This window comes from Alexandromys fortis, unplaced genomic scaffold (genome assembly GCF_014885135.2).
Source record: "Alexandromys fortis isolate MF-2015 unplaced genomic scaffold, M_Fortis_MF-2015_v1.1 scaffold_15, whole genome shotgun sequence".
NCBI lineage: Eukaryota > Metazoa > Chordata > Mammalia > Rodentia > Cricetidae > Alexandromys > Alexandromys fortis.
The window spans coordinates 3353003-3370750 of NW_026067911.1; the positions used below are offsets into that span (position 1 = coordinate 3353003).

General features: G+C 42.4%; 2 protein-coding genes across 3 annotated transcripts in view; one reads left to right on the forward strand and one right to left on the reverse strand.

The window, feature by feature from the left end:
• Mfn1 (mitofusin 1) overlaps nucleotides 1–13442 on the reverse strand; it is a 42369-nt gene extending 28927 nt beyond the window's left edge. The window contains exons 1-4 of one of the 2 annotated variants that reach the window (XM_050138375.1): nucleotides 13154–13287; nucleotides 11201–11319; nucleotides 8633–8768; nucleotides 4276–4438 (exon numbers count right to left, since the gene is read on the reverse strand). In XM_050138375.1, the coding sequence (XP_049994332.1) occupies nucleotides 4276–4438; nucleotides 8633–8768; nucleotides 11201–11312 (411 nt within the window). In that variant the 5' untranslated portion in view covers nucleotides 11313–11319; nucleotides 13154–13287. The other variant, XM_050138376.1, reaches the window with a different exon arrangement.
• On the forward strand, nucleotides 13170–14693 carry LOC126499204 (uncharacterized). Its single transcript, XM_050138322.1, has 2 exons — nucleotides 13170–13810; nucleotides 13910–14693. Exons 1-2 carry the CDS (start codon nucleotides 13170–13172, stop codon nucleotides 13911–13913), a joined length of 645 nt encoding a protein of 214 aa, XP_049994279.1. The 3' UTR covers nucleotides 13914–14693.
• The last annotated feature ends 3055 nt before the right edge of the window (nucleotides 14694–17748 follow it).

Sequence of the window (17748 nt, forward strand, 5' to 3'; positions counted from 1 at the left end):
GAATGAAACACTGGTCCTCTGCAAGAGCAGGCAGTGCTTTTAACCACTGAGTCATCCATCTCTCCAGCCTGAGAAACCAGGGTTTTAAAATAACCAAATACGGGGAAAAAATTTCCCCTTTGAAAGTTCACTCATACCACCTATAAAGCAATCAGCGTTTGGAAAGATAAACACTTAACAAAGAGGACACTAGTGACAGAGTCCAATGGGACTCCTGAGTAATGCTGTTTATTGTAAAGGATGAGTTATGGATCTGGTGTTTCTGCAAATTTGCACTTTCTGGTTCTTCTAAAATGAAGGTGACAGGGCTGGAGAGATGGCTCAGCGGTTTAGAGCACTGACTGCTCTTCCAGAGGTCCTGAGTTCAATTCCCAGTAACCACATGGTGGCTCACAACCACCTGTAGTGAGATCTGGTGCCCTCTTCTGGCCTACAGGCAGGATACTAAATAAATAAATAAATAAATCTTTAAAAAAATAAAATAAAATAAAATAAAATGAAGGTGACTGCTTAGTTGTAAAGGGGAAAATCATTTAGAAGAAGTGATACTAAAATCAATTTAAATGCCCCACTGAAGTAAGGGAGGTCGATTCAAATATGTCTAGCCCATGGGCTGGAGAGATGGCCCAGTGGTTAAGAGCACCGCCTGCTCTTCCAAAGGTCCTGAGTTCAATTCCCAGCAACTACATGGTGGTTCATAACCATCTGTAATGAGATCTGGTGCCCTCTTCTGGCCTGCAGGCAGAGTGCTGAGAATACTGTATACATAATAAATAAATAAATCTTTAAATATGTCTAGCCCAGACTGGCTCCAAACTCATGGCTACCCTCAGGCCTCAGCTTCCTGAGTGTAGAAGTACAGATGTGAAGCACCACACTCAAATTTGTGAGGCAAAGCCTGTCTTTCAAGATGTTTTTTTCCTTATCAGGCAGTAATTCACAAAAACCTTGAAATCCTTGTCATTTAAACCCCAAGCCATTTCTATTTCTCAAGATAACTTCTCAGGTATATTAACTTATGAAACTAATGTACATATTTAACATTAGCTCATATATATGTAAAATAAGCAACACAAGGAACTTAAAGCAAAATTAGAACAATTAAAGGAAGGACACAGCACACACACCACCATAGCTGTGGTTGGGAATGCGGCTCCACTGTACTTTGCCTGCCCAGCCCATGCTCTGTCAGCACTGCATCAACAGAACGTGGTGGCACATGCTCTGTAACTGTGGCACTGGGGATATAGCAAGGCCATACTTGCATACCCAGTTAAGGCCAGCTTAGACTACACGTGACCCTTCCTTAAACTAAAATAAAAAAGCAGAGGTTGGAAAGATGGCTCCGAGGTTAAGAACATTAGTTGCTCCTCCAGAGGACTTGGTTTTGGTTCCTAGGACACACACATCCACTCCAATCCCAGGATATCTGAAGTCCTCTTCTGACTTCAACAGGCAATGTATCCATCCATGTGATACACAGAGACAAAAACATCCATACACCCCCACAAAAAAATAAGGAAATAGAGAAATATCTACTTTTCAAATGTACTCAAAGTCTGAAATGAAGCTGAAGTACTATTCTACAGAGACAATGTTAGATACTTTTGTTAATTTGGGGTTTTTTTTAGTTTATTTTTTATGTGCATGGGTGTTTAGTAAACATGTTTATCTATGTACCACTTGCATGTTTAGCGCTCACCAAGGTCAGGAGAGGATGCCAGGTCCCCAGAAAATGGAGTTACAGGTGTTCTGATTCACCATGTATGTGCTAAGAATGGACCATGGGTCTGAACGAGAATGGCCCCACATTCATATTTGAGTGCTTGCTCTGCAACTGGTGAACTATTTGGGAAGGATTAGAAGGCATGGACTTGTTGGAGGAGGAATGTCACCAGAGGTGGGTTTCCAGTTAGCTCTCTGCCTCACACGTGCAGATAAGATGTGAACTCCCAGCTACTGCTTTAGCACTACCCCTGTCTGCCCACTGCCATGCTTCCTGCCATGATGGTCATGGAGTCCCTCTGACACTTACAGTAACTCTTCTAAAATTGTCTTGATCACAGCGTTTTGCATGGCAATAGAAAACTAACTAAGAAATGCCCTAAATTGTATGTCAGAAGTTTGAAGGGTGTGACCTAATCCCAGCATTCAGGAGGCAGAGGCAGAGCACCTCTGTGAGTCAGAAGTAAGTTTGGTCTATACAAAAACTTTCAGCTCAGTCAAGGATACATAATGTCTCAAAAAATAATAAATTTTAAGACTGAGGAATACTTTACATAACCATCTCATTTTTCTTCTCTCAAAATTAATTTGAAGGATGTGCACCACCAACAAAGGTAAATAACACAGACTGACTACTTAATCCAGGTCATAGCCTTAGCTCACAAAACTAAACTAATGACCTAAACTCACCTACAGTTTACCAAAACCAGAAATAGCAAGGAGCTGGGGATGCAGTTCCATGGCAGAGCATTTGACTAGAATGTACAGGGTCTTATGTTCAATTCCCAGCATCCATGCACACATTTGCACATACAGAGGTATGGATCTTCAATACTGAACTTTTGTGTTTGTGAGCGCTTTCTATTTAAGGTGGCTATGACTTGATAGCACTCTTCAAATCCCAGCACTAAGGAGACTAACCAGGCAGTTCTAAAATGCAAGGCCAGTACAGACTACAAAATAAAGTCCTATTACAAAAAGAGGTTGAGAAGATAGGGTGATGGCCCTGTAAAATGCTTTCTATACAAGTATGAAGACCTGAGTTCTGGTCCCCAACACCTTACTTAAAGATGGGTGTGCCACTGTATGTTGCTAATTCCAGTGTGGGGGAAATGGAAGCAGGTAGATCTCTGGCATTTGCTGGCCGGCCAGCCTACCGGTGAATCAGTGAGTTCCCGTTCAATGAGAGACTATATCACGAAAAAGAAAGTGGAGAGTAACTGAGGATGACATCTGACATCAACTCCTGAGTTCCACAGGCATGTGCATAGTATTATGTGCACACATACACTCACATGCGTGCACATGGGGACATACACATAAATATTTAGGTAAGGTATGGCTCAGCATTCAAGCACTTGCTTATCCCGGGTCCAAAAGGTACTAAAGACAATGTCTTTCTAAATCCTATCAGGCCAAAGTTAGCATCAAACATTCTAATTTCTTAGTACTTTATTCTTTTGTTGGCTGAAGCAGTATAGCAACACTGAATTAAAAAGTTTATAAAATAAGGCCAGTGAAAAAAAAAATGAAAAAAAAAAAAAATAAGGCCAGTGGCCTGGCTCAGTGGGTAAAAGTCACTCGTGGGATCCGATTGTGGAAAGTGTGAGCTGACTCCCACAAGTTCTTCTCTGAGCTTCATGTGCACATCAAGACGTCTAAATACACAAACACACACACGCATGCACATATGCACAAAACAAACAAATATAATAAAACCCCCTAATTTTTAAAAAAGAAATTTATGAAATACCTAGGAACATAGATCAGGTATTAAATAGCTCAGCTACCATTTTCAAGAACCTAAAATGCCTCTGGCCTTTGTTTCGCAAATCTGCATTTACTCATGAATATGCTTAGTAACTTTTCCTAAGGTAAAAGAATGTCAGTAAAATTTTTAAAAAAGACAAAGTGCATGTCCTTTACATCTCAGCTCAGGAGGCAGACAGAGGCAGGCAAATTTCTTTGAGTTCAAGGCCAGTGTGGTCTACATGTAGAGTTCTGAGCCAGAAATATCAACATAGTGAAACTCTATCTCAAAAAATAAGAAAAAGAAAAGTTAAGTTTTCAACAATACCCTATTGTTACTAAATCAGTTTTTAAAAAAAACTCTTAATTTGGGTGCTAGAGACGGCTTGGGGACTAAGCGCACTGGCTGCTCTTCTAAACTGTTCTGATGTTTAGTTCTCAGCACTAGACGGCAGCTCACAACTGTCTCTACTCCTGTTCTGGGGGATCCAATGCACCTGGCGGACACAAATGCAGGCACATACACATAAAATAAAAATAAGACCTTAATTCTATTTTTATTAAAGGTTAAGGACAGGGCTAGTGGCACAGTTTACCTAACATGTATTGAAGCCTTGGGTTCTATCACCCCATCCCCCCAATAAAAATGTTAACAATTTTATACTTCCAATAATTTAGCTCTCAGAAGTCAAAATATAAACATTGGCTTTGCAAACTGTCAAAGTGAGTATCACTAGTAACCAAGCCTAGCCACATGGACATCTTACAATTTCCAGGTGCATTATGGGTTGGGTAGTATACCTTCACACTTTTCTTTTCATCTGACCCTTCGGTCATAAGGTAGGCTTTATCTCCGTCGGTTCCCTCTACACTCAGGAAGCAGTTGGTTGTGTGGCCAATCCCACTAGGGAGAACTTTATCCCACAGCATTGCATTGATGACAGAGCTCTTGCCACTACTCGTCCTGAGAAACATGCAAAACAAGGAGTAAAAACAAACTTCACTGTGCTCAAACCAACATTTCACAGTTCAATTTCACAGACAGCGCCTTTTATAAAAAGACCACAGAGCACACCTGTGATCTAGAACTTGGGAGATAGAGACAGGAGGACCGGTTCAGCTACATAAGACAAAGTAAAACAAAGTTTAAAAAAAAACCAAGTAGGCAAATAAGAAAGCCAGACAAGTGCTGTTAAATATTAGCAGTGTATTTAGAGAAGATAAGGTGCTATAAAATTGTGCCAATTTGAAAACAAACATGGAAACTCTGTGGTGCATTTCCTATTTCCAGATGAGGTCTAATGTCCCATCTTCTCAGGCTGGACTGTGTGACAGTGGTGGTTTCCAAGGATGAACATAAAAGGCAGTGCAGCTCCTTCCTGTTTACTGGGAATCCTGCCACAGAAGAGGTCAACTGTACTGACTGCTTTGCCACAGTTAAGGCAGGCTGAGGGAGGTCTGGCAAGGGGTGCTAGCTGAGTCACCACATCACTCCAGCCCAGTACCAGATAATTCTACCCCTCCAGTGTTGAGCAGCCCCAATCTTGAAGAACAAAGATAAGCTGTCTCCACTGTGTCATGTCTGAACTAGGAATCAGTGTGTACAGCGAAATGGATGTTTGTTTCAGTTTTTTGAGACAGGGTTTCTCTGTGTAGCCATGGCTGTCCTGGAATTCACTCTGTAGACCAGGTTGGCCTCAAACTCAAGATCCACCTGCCTCTGCCTCCTGTGCTGAGACTAAAAGTGTGTGCCACCACTGTCCAGCAGTGATTCTCAAAACTAGTTTGAGACCCCTAACTCTATCAGAATCTGGGAGAATACAAATGATATCAAGTCCTCAGGTACATTATGAACCATAGAATCAGACTATAAAGTTACACCCAAGCACAGGTAATCTTCCTCCTGTGCCTAACAATACTGGGATCATAGCTATGTACCACCATGTATGAATCTCTTCAACTGTTTTCATGAAGCTTTATTTCCAACTCTCAAATCATTTAGTGACCCGCACTAACCTAAAATTATCTAAGGGCTACCCTATCTCACCCAGGCTCATTAGCATAAATCCAGGCTGATCAAAGGAGCTCATTATAAATAATAAAAGCTATTCCTACCAATTAGGAAACTCTAAAGGTTTTAGCAAGTCTGTTATAGGAAGAGACATGAATGCCAAATAGTCATCTTCTCTTCTAGCATCCTAATTACTCCTAGTTTTCCTGAGCTGTTGTAGGGCCCTGGTCTCCCTTATTCCTGGGGACAGTTATGATCAACTAACTAAGCTTCCTGTGTGTTTCTGTGCTCTTCCTCCCCGCCTGGTGGTTAGCTGCACGCCATTTACTCCTTTGTTAATATGGTAATTTCCCACCTGCCTGGGCAGAGAGATCCTAGTGCTGCAGTTAGGTAGATAAGGACTCCCCCAATGCTGAATAAACGGGCATTCGGCTGATCACCTTTCGAATGACCCTGGTCTCTCTGTGTGTTCTTTCAATCTCCAGGCCCTTGTTTGACTTGCGTTCGGTACAGTGGCGCATGAACTGTACCGAGGGTGTAACACAAAATCGGGTGTTACAAGCTGTGTGGCATCTCTAATTCATGGATGGTTCCTCTTCTCCCCTCTCTTGTTATTACTCTTCCTTTTCCCTGTGAATCATCTCATCAACTCCCCAGATCCCAACCACCAACACAAGTCAATAATTTCTAAACTTCCTATAACTTGTCTAAGTTGCAATTTCAAATATCCAACTTGGCAGTTTGGAAAACTTTATATGAATGGCTAATAAGCACCCACAATACACATCTACATCACATGAACACAAACACCTGTTCACAAACCTACCACAATAAATGACACTCAACCAACCAAGTAATTTGTGATTGTCACCTTCCTAATTAATCTCTAGGATACACACACTTATCTGTATGTGTACCATGTGCATATAGTGCTATGGAAGCTGGAGCAGGACATTGGAGCCCCTGGAACTGTGAGCCACGGGGTGGTTGCTAGGAAGTGAACCCTGGACCTCTTCAAGAACAGTAAGTACTCTGAAGCATTGCACGTCTCCTGCCCCTACTTACTCTCTGATATCTTCTACCAACCTTCCTGTCTAACCACACAGACTAAGAGCCTCGAGTGCCTCACCTCCTACCTCCTAGTCCCATTCAACCTATCCTCTGTGCTCCATATCCAACATCATAACCGTAACTAAATCCTCTCATTTTACCTTTCAAAGCATAAAGTATACAGAACTTATTTGTGCCCTAGGAAGTCTTCAGCAAATTTCTCTCTGCTCGCTGCACTAATGCTCCTGAGTATCTCAAACCTAACCAAGAACATTAAGGGCTCCTTCTCCCTTTCCACTTGCTACTCTCTGCAAGAAATGGGCGTTAGGGCCAGCTCATATCCAAGGCTTATTCCTCACCTAACGGCAGGTTTAAAGGCCAATAAACCCACAGCAAGTTCATAATATGCTGCAAAAATACAGATGCTCCTGGCTCCCCACAATTACAGCTGGGTGATCACGTGGTTACTAGGAACTGTTGCTCCTAGCCACACTCTAAGCGAGTCTTCTACTGCACAGGAGTGTGCAACACTTCCACAACATCATGTATGGGCAGGGATTGAAGTCAGTCTCTGTAAGTCAGGGGCCATGTTCTATCTCTTAGCCTCAAGGAAGACATCAGTCCCCACCATCTATCTAGAGGTGTCTTCCAACTACTTCACCGTAGTCTTAGGTAAAGCCTATTTATGGAGTTGCCTCTCTCTAAACTTGTCTAAGGCCTGAGAATACTGTGCCAAGTAGAAGTAGAAGACAGTAAAACAAAATAACAGAGCATTGTGAAAGGCTTAGAGGAACTTTAACAGGCTACTTTAAGAACAGAACTGGCTGGGGATGGAGTCATGTGACTGAATGTCTGCCTAGCATGTGACACAGACTGGATCAACTGCTAGCCCCACCTCGACACTACTAGAAGTAGCACTACTAGAAACAGAAATGAAACAGAGTTGACTGAAGGAACTAACACGGGAAAGTAAGTTCAAGGCTACCTTTGGCTACCCTGTCTCAAAAAAGCAAAATCAACAAATAGAATCTGAGGGGGAATCCTTCAGATGCAGTGGCCAGGAAAGCCTTTTGAGGTTAAATAGGAAAAATGATCTACGCACCAACAATTACAACTGCAAAAGATGAGAAACAGCTTGACATGAGTTTAGTAAATAAATGTCATTATTGGTTAAAAAAAGATAGTTGAGACAAGAAATATAAGGCTAGTCATTTGTCTTTGTGTCCCTTGGCAGAGCAGAGCGCACAAGTGAGCAGGTAGTAGTTAACAGTCCTTTTTCTTTGCAGTGACGGTCATCAACCTAGGGCCTTGTTGTGTATACAAGGCAGGCTTTTGATCACAGGCCACATCTGCAGCTCAACACCTGATGGCCAGATGAGTATATCACGTGTGACAAAGAGCACCCTATCACGTAGACACACTGACATATAGTGTTCCCTGCTCTTCCTCTAGGAATCATGAGTTGAGAGTCTTCTGGAAGATATACTTAGTAATCAATGAGCGGAGGTGTATGCCTTTAATCCTCCAATCAGGAGGCAGAGGCAGACAGATCTCTGTGAGCTCAAGGCCAGCCTGGTTTACAGGCAAGTTCCAGGATGGCCAAAGATACATAGTGAGACCCCCATTCTCAAGTAAATTAAAATAAAATAATCAATATAAACCTAGAAAAATAATTCACAACCTAGGTATGGTGGTAGGATTCAAGGTCAGCCTCAGCTACATAGCAAACTGGAGCCAACCCTAGCCTAGGCTACTTGAAACCCTGTCTCAAGAAGAAAAGGAGAGCCGGCCGGTGGTGGCGCACACCTTTAATCCCAGCACTTGGGAGGCAGAGGCAGGCGGATCATTACCTATCTCTCCGTCTTTCTTAGGCAATCCTTATGAGAAGAGAGTCCTTAAAAGCAAATGTATACCAGCTCTCATAAAGCTTCACGTTCAGTCAGGAGATGGACAAGGTAACAGCTGCAACACTTAACCTAAGAATACTTAACCTAAGTGGGGGAAGCAAGAGGAAAACAACCCACTGAAACACCAGGAGATATGAGAATGAAAAGCTGACCTGTGCAGCTAACCCTAGATGAAATCATGAAGCTTTACCTGCCAAAAAATGCCACTTTCATATGTCTCCGCGACAGCACCTCACCAATGACGGCAAGCTTGTTTCTGTAGCCTTGTATTTCCACTAGATCATCCTCAGTTGCTATTCTATCAAGTTCCGGATTCCTGTAAGTTGCTGCAAAGTTGAAATAGTATTAGAAAAAGCAATATGAATGAATTCTGCTAAGCATACAACTGGATACATTAGCATATCACTTGAAAAATAAAAATCTTCATAGTATCTGAGTATTCGGCATATTCTTTATTATTTTTAAGATGCGTGTGTCAGGTATTTAATCTAGGACCTCATACATTCTAGGCAGGCACTCTACCACTAAGCCATAACCTTGAATATCTAATAAAAAGTGAATGCCCACAGTGATGACTTCCCTGCATTAATTTCAAAAATATTAAAGATTTCAAGAACTTGGTAAAAGGGATTACTTAATATTTATCTAGCAGTCAAAAATTCAAACCATATATGACACAAAAATTCAGTTTTAAAGAAAGAAACAAGAACCTAATAGCCATCTATTTTTGTTCAAGCCAATCTTGAGCTGGAAAGAAGTTCACATACTAATCTGTGAAGTTTCCTACCCCTCTGAAAGGAAGGTGGGATTCAGTCTGTGAGCTAGGAAAGCCCCTTTTCCCTATCACTCCACATCTTGACACCCCGGGAAGGAATACAACAGTCCAAGTTGTACAAAAAGGCAGAGAGAAAGACATACTGACTGCAGCAGAAGCTGGGCTGATCAGAGCAGGCAAACTGTACATACAGCCCTAACCAAGGATGGAGGAAGTTCCAAGATCATGGGTTTGAAAAGGAGTGAAATGAGCCAGGGGGTGGTAGTGCACACTTTTAATCCCAACACTCAGATGGCAGTGGCAAGTTGATCTCTGTGAGTTTGAGACCAGCCTGGTCTACAGAGCTAGTTCTACAACAGCCAGGATTGTTACACAGAAGAAAAGAAAAAGAGCAAAACATTCACTTTTCCTCATCCTGGTAATAGAAGAAAAAGCTAAAACTGTCTCTTTCTGAAGATAAGACAAGGAGACTCAAGCTTTTCCCACCTATTTTACATTTTGAGTACATTAATAAAGCATGTTGCAACTGGGGAGGAGTGGAAAGACTGCACTGAACTTGCTACCACAGAGCCTACAGGAACTCCAGATCCTACAGACTTGCACCACCAAGCCAAGATTGTAATTCTTAAAGCCTTACCTTACATATTATACTCCTTGCTATTCCTCATTTTACACTTCTTGGTTTATGTTTCTATTTACCCCCCCCCCCACACACACACTTTCTTGCAACATTTTTTTCCGAGGTTTTAGAACAAGTCAAAAGAATTCAGATGCTAATGCTGCCTTTTCACTAGTTCCCAGCAGTGTTCAATCTGTAATTGACAGGAGACCAAAAGAGATTTTACTACATTTAACTTCAGTTTTACTCACTATCAACTGTAGGAAATAGACTTTTTCACAAGTCGCTGTGCTGGCTCAAATTCTTCCCAAATTGAAAACAAACTTTTTCACTCAGTGAAACTTGAGTTATGTGGCATTTGAAATTGGAGATAACAAAAGTTTCAGACCTAAGGAGCTCACAATCTGGTGAGGGAGATTTAAAGGAACAAGTGGGAAAAAGTTTGATTCGACCAAGAGATTAAATGCCTTCCGTTGTCACTGGAAATAGATATTCTGGGTTTTTTTGGTTTTGTTTGGTTTTGTTTTGTTTGTTTGTTTGTTTTTTTGAGATAGGATTTCTCTGTAGTTTTGGAGCCTGGCCTGGAACTCACTCTGTAGACCAGACTGGCCTTAAATTTAGGGAGATCCACCTCCTGAGTGCCCATTGCTGCCACCACCCGGCTATCATTACAAATATTCTAAGAATTCCTCACTTTTTCATTGTTAACTTAATAGAGATATGTTAAGAACCTGAAGAAATTCCAAATTAGTTCTCTCTAAATTAGTATATCTTGCTAAGACAGTTGAGGCTACCTACTTTTGAGCAGTTTATAAGCACAAAAGGAAAACAGTTATCCTCTCCCAAAACAATTACAGCTCATGTGACAGAAGAGATAAAAGACTGAGATTCTAAAATTGCTCACAAACAAACTGGGGAAAAGGCCTGCGTAATGGCTGCATAGAGATGCCTGCTGGCTGGGCACATCCTAGCTCTGTGGGCCTGGGGCAAGGGGCTTATCTTCACAGAGCCTTAAAATGAGTCTGCTCTTAACTTACCTACTGGTCTTAGGAGGAGGAATTTTTAATTTCATAAAACTCTGACTAGTATCTTATTCATTTCTTAACTATGAAATCACTTTAACTCACTATGGTATTGTCCCCAGAATACAAAACAATGTGACTTCAACAATAAACCTGAGCAAAGCACACACCTGTAAACCCAGCAGTCGGGAGGCAGAGGCAGGTGGATAAGGAGTTTAAACTCATTCTGGCCACACAGCCGGCCTGATCTCAAAACAAAATAAAGAACTAAAGTTGAAATAATAAAACACTTGTATATATTTTCAACAGTAATCATAAAAAAAATTTTAAGAGGTTACCAACCTTCAATAAACTGTGACCCTTCAGTAACAAACTCCAGCAACTGGCCAAAGATCGCAGTGATGGCCTTCTTTGCCAGCACAAAGTGCTTCAGTGGAGACACACTTTCTGCCATTATGCACCTAGGGTGAAAAAAGTTAAAAAGCAATAGTGAGCCTTTGGGTGATACATGCCTGGAGTCTCAGCTATAGGGCAGGCTGAGGAGGAGGTACAATGAACCAAAGAAATCCAATTCTGCTTGGATAACACAACATAGCAGGGCTTTCCTCATCTCCAGAGCACTAATTAACTGAATATGAATAACAAGGGGTCTGAAGAGGTGGTCCAGCAGTTCTTCCAGAGGACCCTGGTTCCCAGAGCCTACATGGTGGCATATGGTGGCTCCTAACTACGACTCCAGTTCTAAGGGGTCTGATACCCTCCTCTGGCCCCCACAGGCACCATGCACACACATGGTGCACATTCTTACATGCAGCCACAATACCCACACACATAAAATAAAAATTATTAAAACATTAAAAAGAGAAAAACCATTTAAACTAAACTGAGTAATAAGGAAGCTGTGGTGTCACATTCTATAATTCCAACAGAGAGCAGGCTGAAGCAGGCCAGCTTTGACAAGACCTTGCTTAAAAAGAAAAAAAAAAACAATCAGGCAAAGCATTTGGGGACCCTAAAAATGGCCCAATGGGTAAAGGCACTTACTGCTAAGCCTAAGGACCTGAGTTCAATGCCCAGAAACCAACTGATGAAAGGAGACAACCAATCCCAATAAGGTGTTCCCTGCCTCCAACACAAGTTGTGAAACTCCAACAATCCCGTACACAAATCAAATGTAACTTTAAAAACTATATGATAAAAATGTGTATATTTCTGGGACTGGGCAGGTATCTCCGTGGTTAAGATCACTTGTTGATCTTCAGGAAAACTCAAATCGGGTTCTCAGAACCCACACGGCAGCTCACAACCATCTAACTCCAGTTCCAGGGGACCTGACACCCTCTTCTGTCCTCCAAAGATACTAGGAAAGACATACATAAAAAAGAAATAAAAAAACTAAAAACAAACAAAAATGTTTTAAAATCATACATATGCTAATACCTGCCAGTTTGTGTGTGTCTCAAGTCCCTAATGGCAAAAATTAACCAAACCAAATAGACCAAGTAGATTTAAAGTAATTTTTTACATAATTTATTTTTTTAAGAAACCATTTTAGTCAGAAACAGAAGACTACTCTTGAATGCGCTCTCAGCAAAACTGGTGACATCTGCCTGTAATCCAGTCACTCAGGAGGCTAAGGCATGAAAACCTGCAAGTTCAAGGCCTACAAAGGCAACACTGAGTTCGAGGCTTGCTTGGGTGTCTTAGTAAGACCCTGTCTCAACACGAGAAGTTTAGAAATGGGTTGCAGCAAGGGAGGGCACGGTGGCTCAGTGGTGAAGCCCTTGTCAAGCATGTGACACCTGAGCGGGTTCAGTCCTCGGCTCCGGAAAAGTAAATAATGTAAAATCGGTAAAGGCTAAGGACAAAAGTCTCGGGTGCATTTCCTCCTTTATTTCCCTCGAGTGAAGATGAAACTATTGTAGCTAAGCCGTGGCTGCGGGCGACTTTTAAGCCCACCAGGGAACTGGGTTAGGGAGAGGAAGCCAAGATCTCAAACCATAACTAAATTATTAACTTTCCCAATTCACGTACAGAGAAGAAAATTCCCAGGTCACAATTGCAGTCAAGACACTGGGAAAGCAGCAGGTTTCATCACAATTAAGGACTCGAGATTTCTTTTAAAAAGGAGGCTCCAGTGTCTGTACGAGAGGAAAAAAAAAAGGAATCTAAAAAAAGGAGGCATGAAGGCTCCAAGCCAAAGTCCCCAAACTTCAAGGAATGTTAAATTTAAAATAAAAGACGTTGTGCCTGGAAGCTTTTTATGAAAGACACCAAAGACAATTACCCACTAACCCCGGTATTGCGTGAAATGAAGCGCCGTGGTGACCCGGAGGGTGGGTCCCTCCGGAATCCTGAACTGACGTCGCGGAGGAGGTGCGTGGGGACAGGAAGCCGCGTAGGCCGTGAGCTGGCCCAGCCGGGTGGACTCCTACCTGGACAGGCCTTCCCGCAAGCCGGCCGCCTGTCACTCCCGCCCGGCCCGTCGCCCCAGCCGGTCAGGACGCCCTCGTTCTTCCTGTCCGGAGCTCGAAGGTCACTCCGGGCATCCCCGCCCGCCAACGGACGTTCACACCGTCCCGGCCCCAACGGTCACCCAGCAACTGAAGCTCCGCACAAGCCCCGGGAACATCTCACCTCCCGAGAGAGGGGAGGCGCCCAGAGGCGTGACGGCGTGGCGGCTACTTCCGGTCTCTCGCCTCTCTTATTGGCTATTACTCCGAGACAGGAACTGCGTATATTCCGGGAACCATTTTCCTTCAGGGCAGAAGGCGAGGTTTGTTGTGGGCAGGGACTCGTAACAGAAGCTTTGACCGCTTTTCCATCCCACCTTACAACTTCTCCAGTTCGTTTTTCCCTTCAAAGTTTTCAAAGCTCAGGGGAACCTTGGCGTGAAAAGATGCCTATGGTTGTCTTAGAGTGTGGGGTGCGAAGTTGGGATGCGTGTGAAAGGTGTGTTACTTAGGAGTTAGTTAACTTGTCTTTGACTTAAACTTTGATAGGCATCACCCGGAAATCTTGGTAAACTATTGATTTTGATTCATTGATCAGGTGAAGCCGAAGTTCCTACGTGGTTCTACGTGGTTCACATCCCGGGAGAGCCTCTACAGCATATGTCCTTTCCAGAATTAGCAAGTGAGATGCTTTTGCAAGGGAAGCCACTTCATCTCTGAATGGCCGGTATCTCATCTGTAAAATGTAAAATACTAAAAAATTCCTACTTTATGGGTAATGGGAAAGTGAGGGGGTTAGAACACTGATGGACACTTGGAAGAGGTGCATAAGTGAATACTGTGGTTCTATTGGATAGGCGACTGTCAATCAAATACAATGGGTGAGATCATTTCAACCTGTGCTTACTATTATGGGGTGGGGGAAATCAGGGCAATGGAATAGAGTATCTGAAGGAAAAGGAGGAAGGTGGCACTAACTAGGTGTTTCCTGAGAGGATGTCATTTCTCAGGTTTTTTCCAGACCCTTACTGGGAATCTCTGGAGGAAAACTGTTCAAAGACTAATTGAAAGAATAGTGGTTAGATGGATGAAATAAAAGACCAGCGTGGTGGAGTGTAGGGGGAAAAGGGAAAAGAGAAATAACTGTTAGAAGGAAGGCAGGTGTAGAATCATAAAAACTAAAATAAAACATAAAAACTAAGATAAGAAGTATGAATTTCTTTGAGACAGCCCAGATGGGCCTTAAACTTGAAATTCTTCTGAAATCTGCCAAGTGTTGGTTTTATAAATGTGTGTGCACCACCACATGCTGCAGAAATTTGGCTTTGATTAACTGTGCTGGGAAACTTTTAGCCTGGAGAATAATAAAAGTTGATATTTTTTGTTTGTCTGCCCTGAGACCACTTTTATTTATTTGTTTGTTTGTTTATTTAGGTTTTTTGAGACAGGGTTTCTCTGTTGCTTTGGAGCCAGTCCTGGAACTAGCTCTTGTAGACCAAGCTGGCCTTGAAATCACTGAGAGCCCCATTCTTCTGCCTCCTGGGTGCTGGGATTTAAGGCGTGTGCCACCGCGCTTTTTTAAACAGTGCTAAAGATTGAACCCAAAGTCGCACTTTATCTCTGAGCTATGTCTAGCCCTGTATCAAAAGTCTTTTCCATAATAGGGAACAGAGGCACATGCTTGAAGCAGCAGCTATTAGGAGTCTGAAACAGAAAGATTGCTCAAAGTCCAGAAGTTCTAACGATATATGGGCAATATAGTGAGGCCATCATCTGGGGAAAGAGAGAGGGAGAAAAGCCGGGCATGGTATCTCACTGACCCCAGCATCTGGGAAAGGAAGACAGGAAGATTGCCCCAAGGTGGAGGCCAGACTGGAATAGAGACCTGTCTCAAAAACCAAAGGCAATATTTATTTCCAACAAAAGTCTAAAACTATTCATTTTACATGTAAGTGATCCCGAGCAATCTCATGCTTTGCTGTGGGAGTATTGCTGTGTATTTCAGTTGTGGTACAGAAGCTGAGATCTTTATTTTCAGGAATGCTTTATGAGCAAGTAACAGCATCTACACTGGCTAAACTACCAGAAAAGGGAGGGTGGAGACTCTTGAGCAGAAGTGAACAATGAGTTCTGCAGGTAATTTCTTCTTGCGTTCTTCTCTTAAGGCCTTCTCACTGACTGGCCAGTCAAGCCCACATGGAGGTGGCCACTGAGTCATTTTGCTAACCTTTAATGCAGTTTCTACTGAAATGCTTATAAGCTGTTGAATGGAATTGGGGTGAATTTCGAAATTTACATGAAAGAAGGAAAATTAAGACAGCTCTCAGAAAGAGCAGGAACTAGAATTCACAGCCCTTAAGGAAGTATGTACGCTAAGCTCTAACACTCAATACACGGCGAAATTAGTGTCAGAGTTCCTATGCGAGATGAGTTAATATTGGGGAAGTTGATACACTTGAATGAACAAATAAAAGTTGAACTTAAGGGCCGGGCGGTGGTGGCACACGCCTTTAATCCCAGCACTCCGGGAGGCAGAGGCAGGCGGATCTCTGTGAGTTCGAGGCCAGCCTGGTCTACTAGAGCTAGTTCCAGGACAGGCTCCAAAGCTACAGAGAAACCCTGTCTCAAAAAAAAAAAAAAAAAAAAAAAAAAAAAAAAAAAAAGTTGAACTTAAACCTTCACACAAAAAAATTCAGATGGATAAAAACCTTAGACGTAAAAAGTAAAATAGGAAAAGTGTTGAGACAATAGGTAGGGAGTTAGAGACATGGCTCAGTAATCAAGAACACTAACTGCTCTTCCAAAGGACCCAGGTTTGATTCCCAACATCGATACAGCAGCTCACAGCACCAGTTCCAGAGGATGTGCGGCCCTCCTCTGACCTCCAAGGCCACAAGGCATGTAAACAGATATACTTGCAGGCAAAACATCCATAAATGTAAAAACATGGTTTCTAAAGAAAACACTAGGAAAGTGGTTTTGTATTTCTGTAATCTGTTACAGAGACTTTTGTAAGCAAGACACAGAAAGCACAATTTATAAGGGGAAATTTACATTTAAATATTAAATACCCCCTTCCCGTGCCCTCTTTCCTTCCCTCCCTCCTTTGATTTGAGGTGGGGTCTCAGTATTTTTGTTTCAGGTTGGCTTAGAACTCACAACTCGGGGGCTGGAGAGATGGCTCAGAGGTTAAGAGCACTGGCTACTCTTCCAGAGGTCCTGAGTTCAATTCCTCCCTAATGAGTTCACAACCTCCCTAATGAGATCTGGTGCCCTCTTCTGGCTTGCAGGCAGAACACTGTACATATAAAAAATAAACCAATCTTTAAAAAAAAGAGGGAAAGCATATAATAACTTAAAAAAGAAAAAGAACTCACAACTCTACTGTCATAGCCTCCCAAGCATAGATAGAGGTCTGTGCTCTCATTGAAATGTGAATACCTCTGACTCCTGAGTGCTGGAATTAAAGACATGTGCCACCATCACCCACAGGCCCAGCTAAATTTGAAGATTTATCCAGAAAAAGCAAATTGAGCTGTAGTGCTACTTCCTTGACAAATTCCACATAGCTCAGTTCCATGCCGTTAGTTAGATTGCTGGTTTCCTTCCTACTTACAATCCCAAACCAGCTGTGCAGAAAGTCTTTTAAAAATGTAATCTACCATGGCATCAGCTGCCGTGCTCCTTGTAAATTCATCAGTCTCTATTTTTAACTTCAATGGCAATTGCAATCTTAGAGTTACTTTGAAATAATTCATGGTTCTTAATAATGGAGCTTCGTAATTTAGCTTTGCATTTTAGTTTGTCATGAAAGATAATGGATTTCCATAGAGACTCAGTGTTCAGTGACATCCAGTATATTTTTTGTTACAAAATGCTTTTTCGGGGTATGCTGGCCCATAACTATAATCCCCAAACAGGAAAGAGAGACAGAAAGATCAAGAGTTCAGGGCTAGTTACTTCAGTTGACAAGCTCAAGGTCAGGCTATACCTAGACCCTATCTCAAATAATATATGGAAGCAAAGGACCAAGCATAGTAGTGTATACCCATCACTCCATGTTCAGGATGTGAGGACAAGTTCAAGAACAGCCTGGTTTTTCTTTTTTCTTTTTTTTTTTTTTTTGGATTTTTTTCGAGACATGGTTTCTCCGTAGCTTTTTTGGTTCCTGTCCTGGAACTAGTTCTTGTAGTCCAGGCTGGCCTCGAACTCACAGAGATCCGCCTGCCTCTGCCTCCCGAGTGCTGGGATTAAAGGTGTGCACCACCACCACCCGGCTCAGCCTGTTCTTCCTAGTGAGTTCCCTGTTACCAAGGACTAGAGAGTTAGACTCTGTTTTAAAAAAGTGTCAACCAATTTTCTTAGAGTACCCATCTCCTCTGTGAGAGTTGGGAGGTGGTGGTGTTTAGCAGTTTCCTCTAAGACAAAACATTCCTG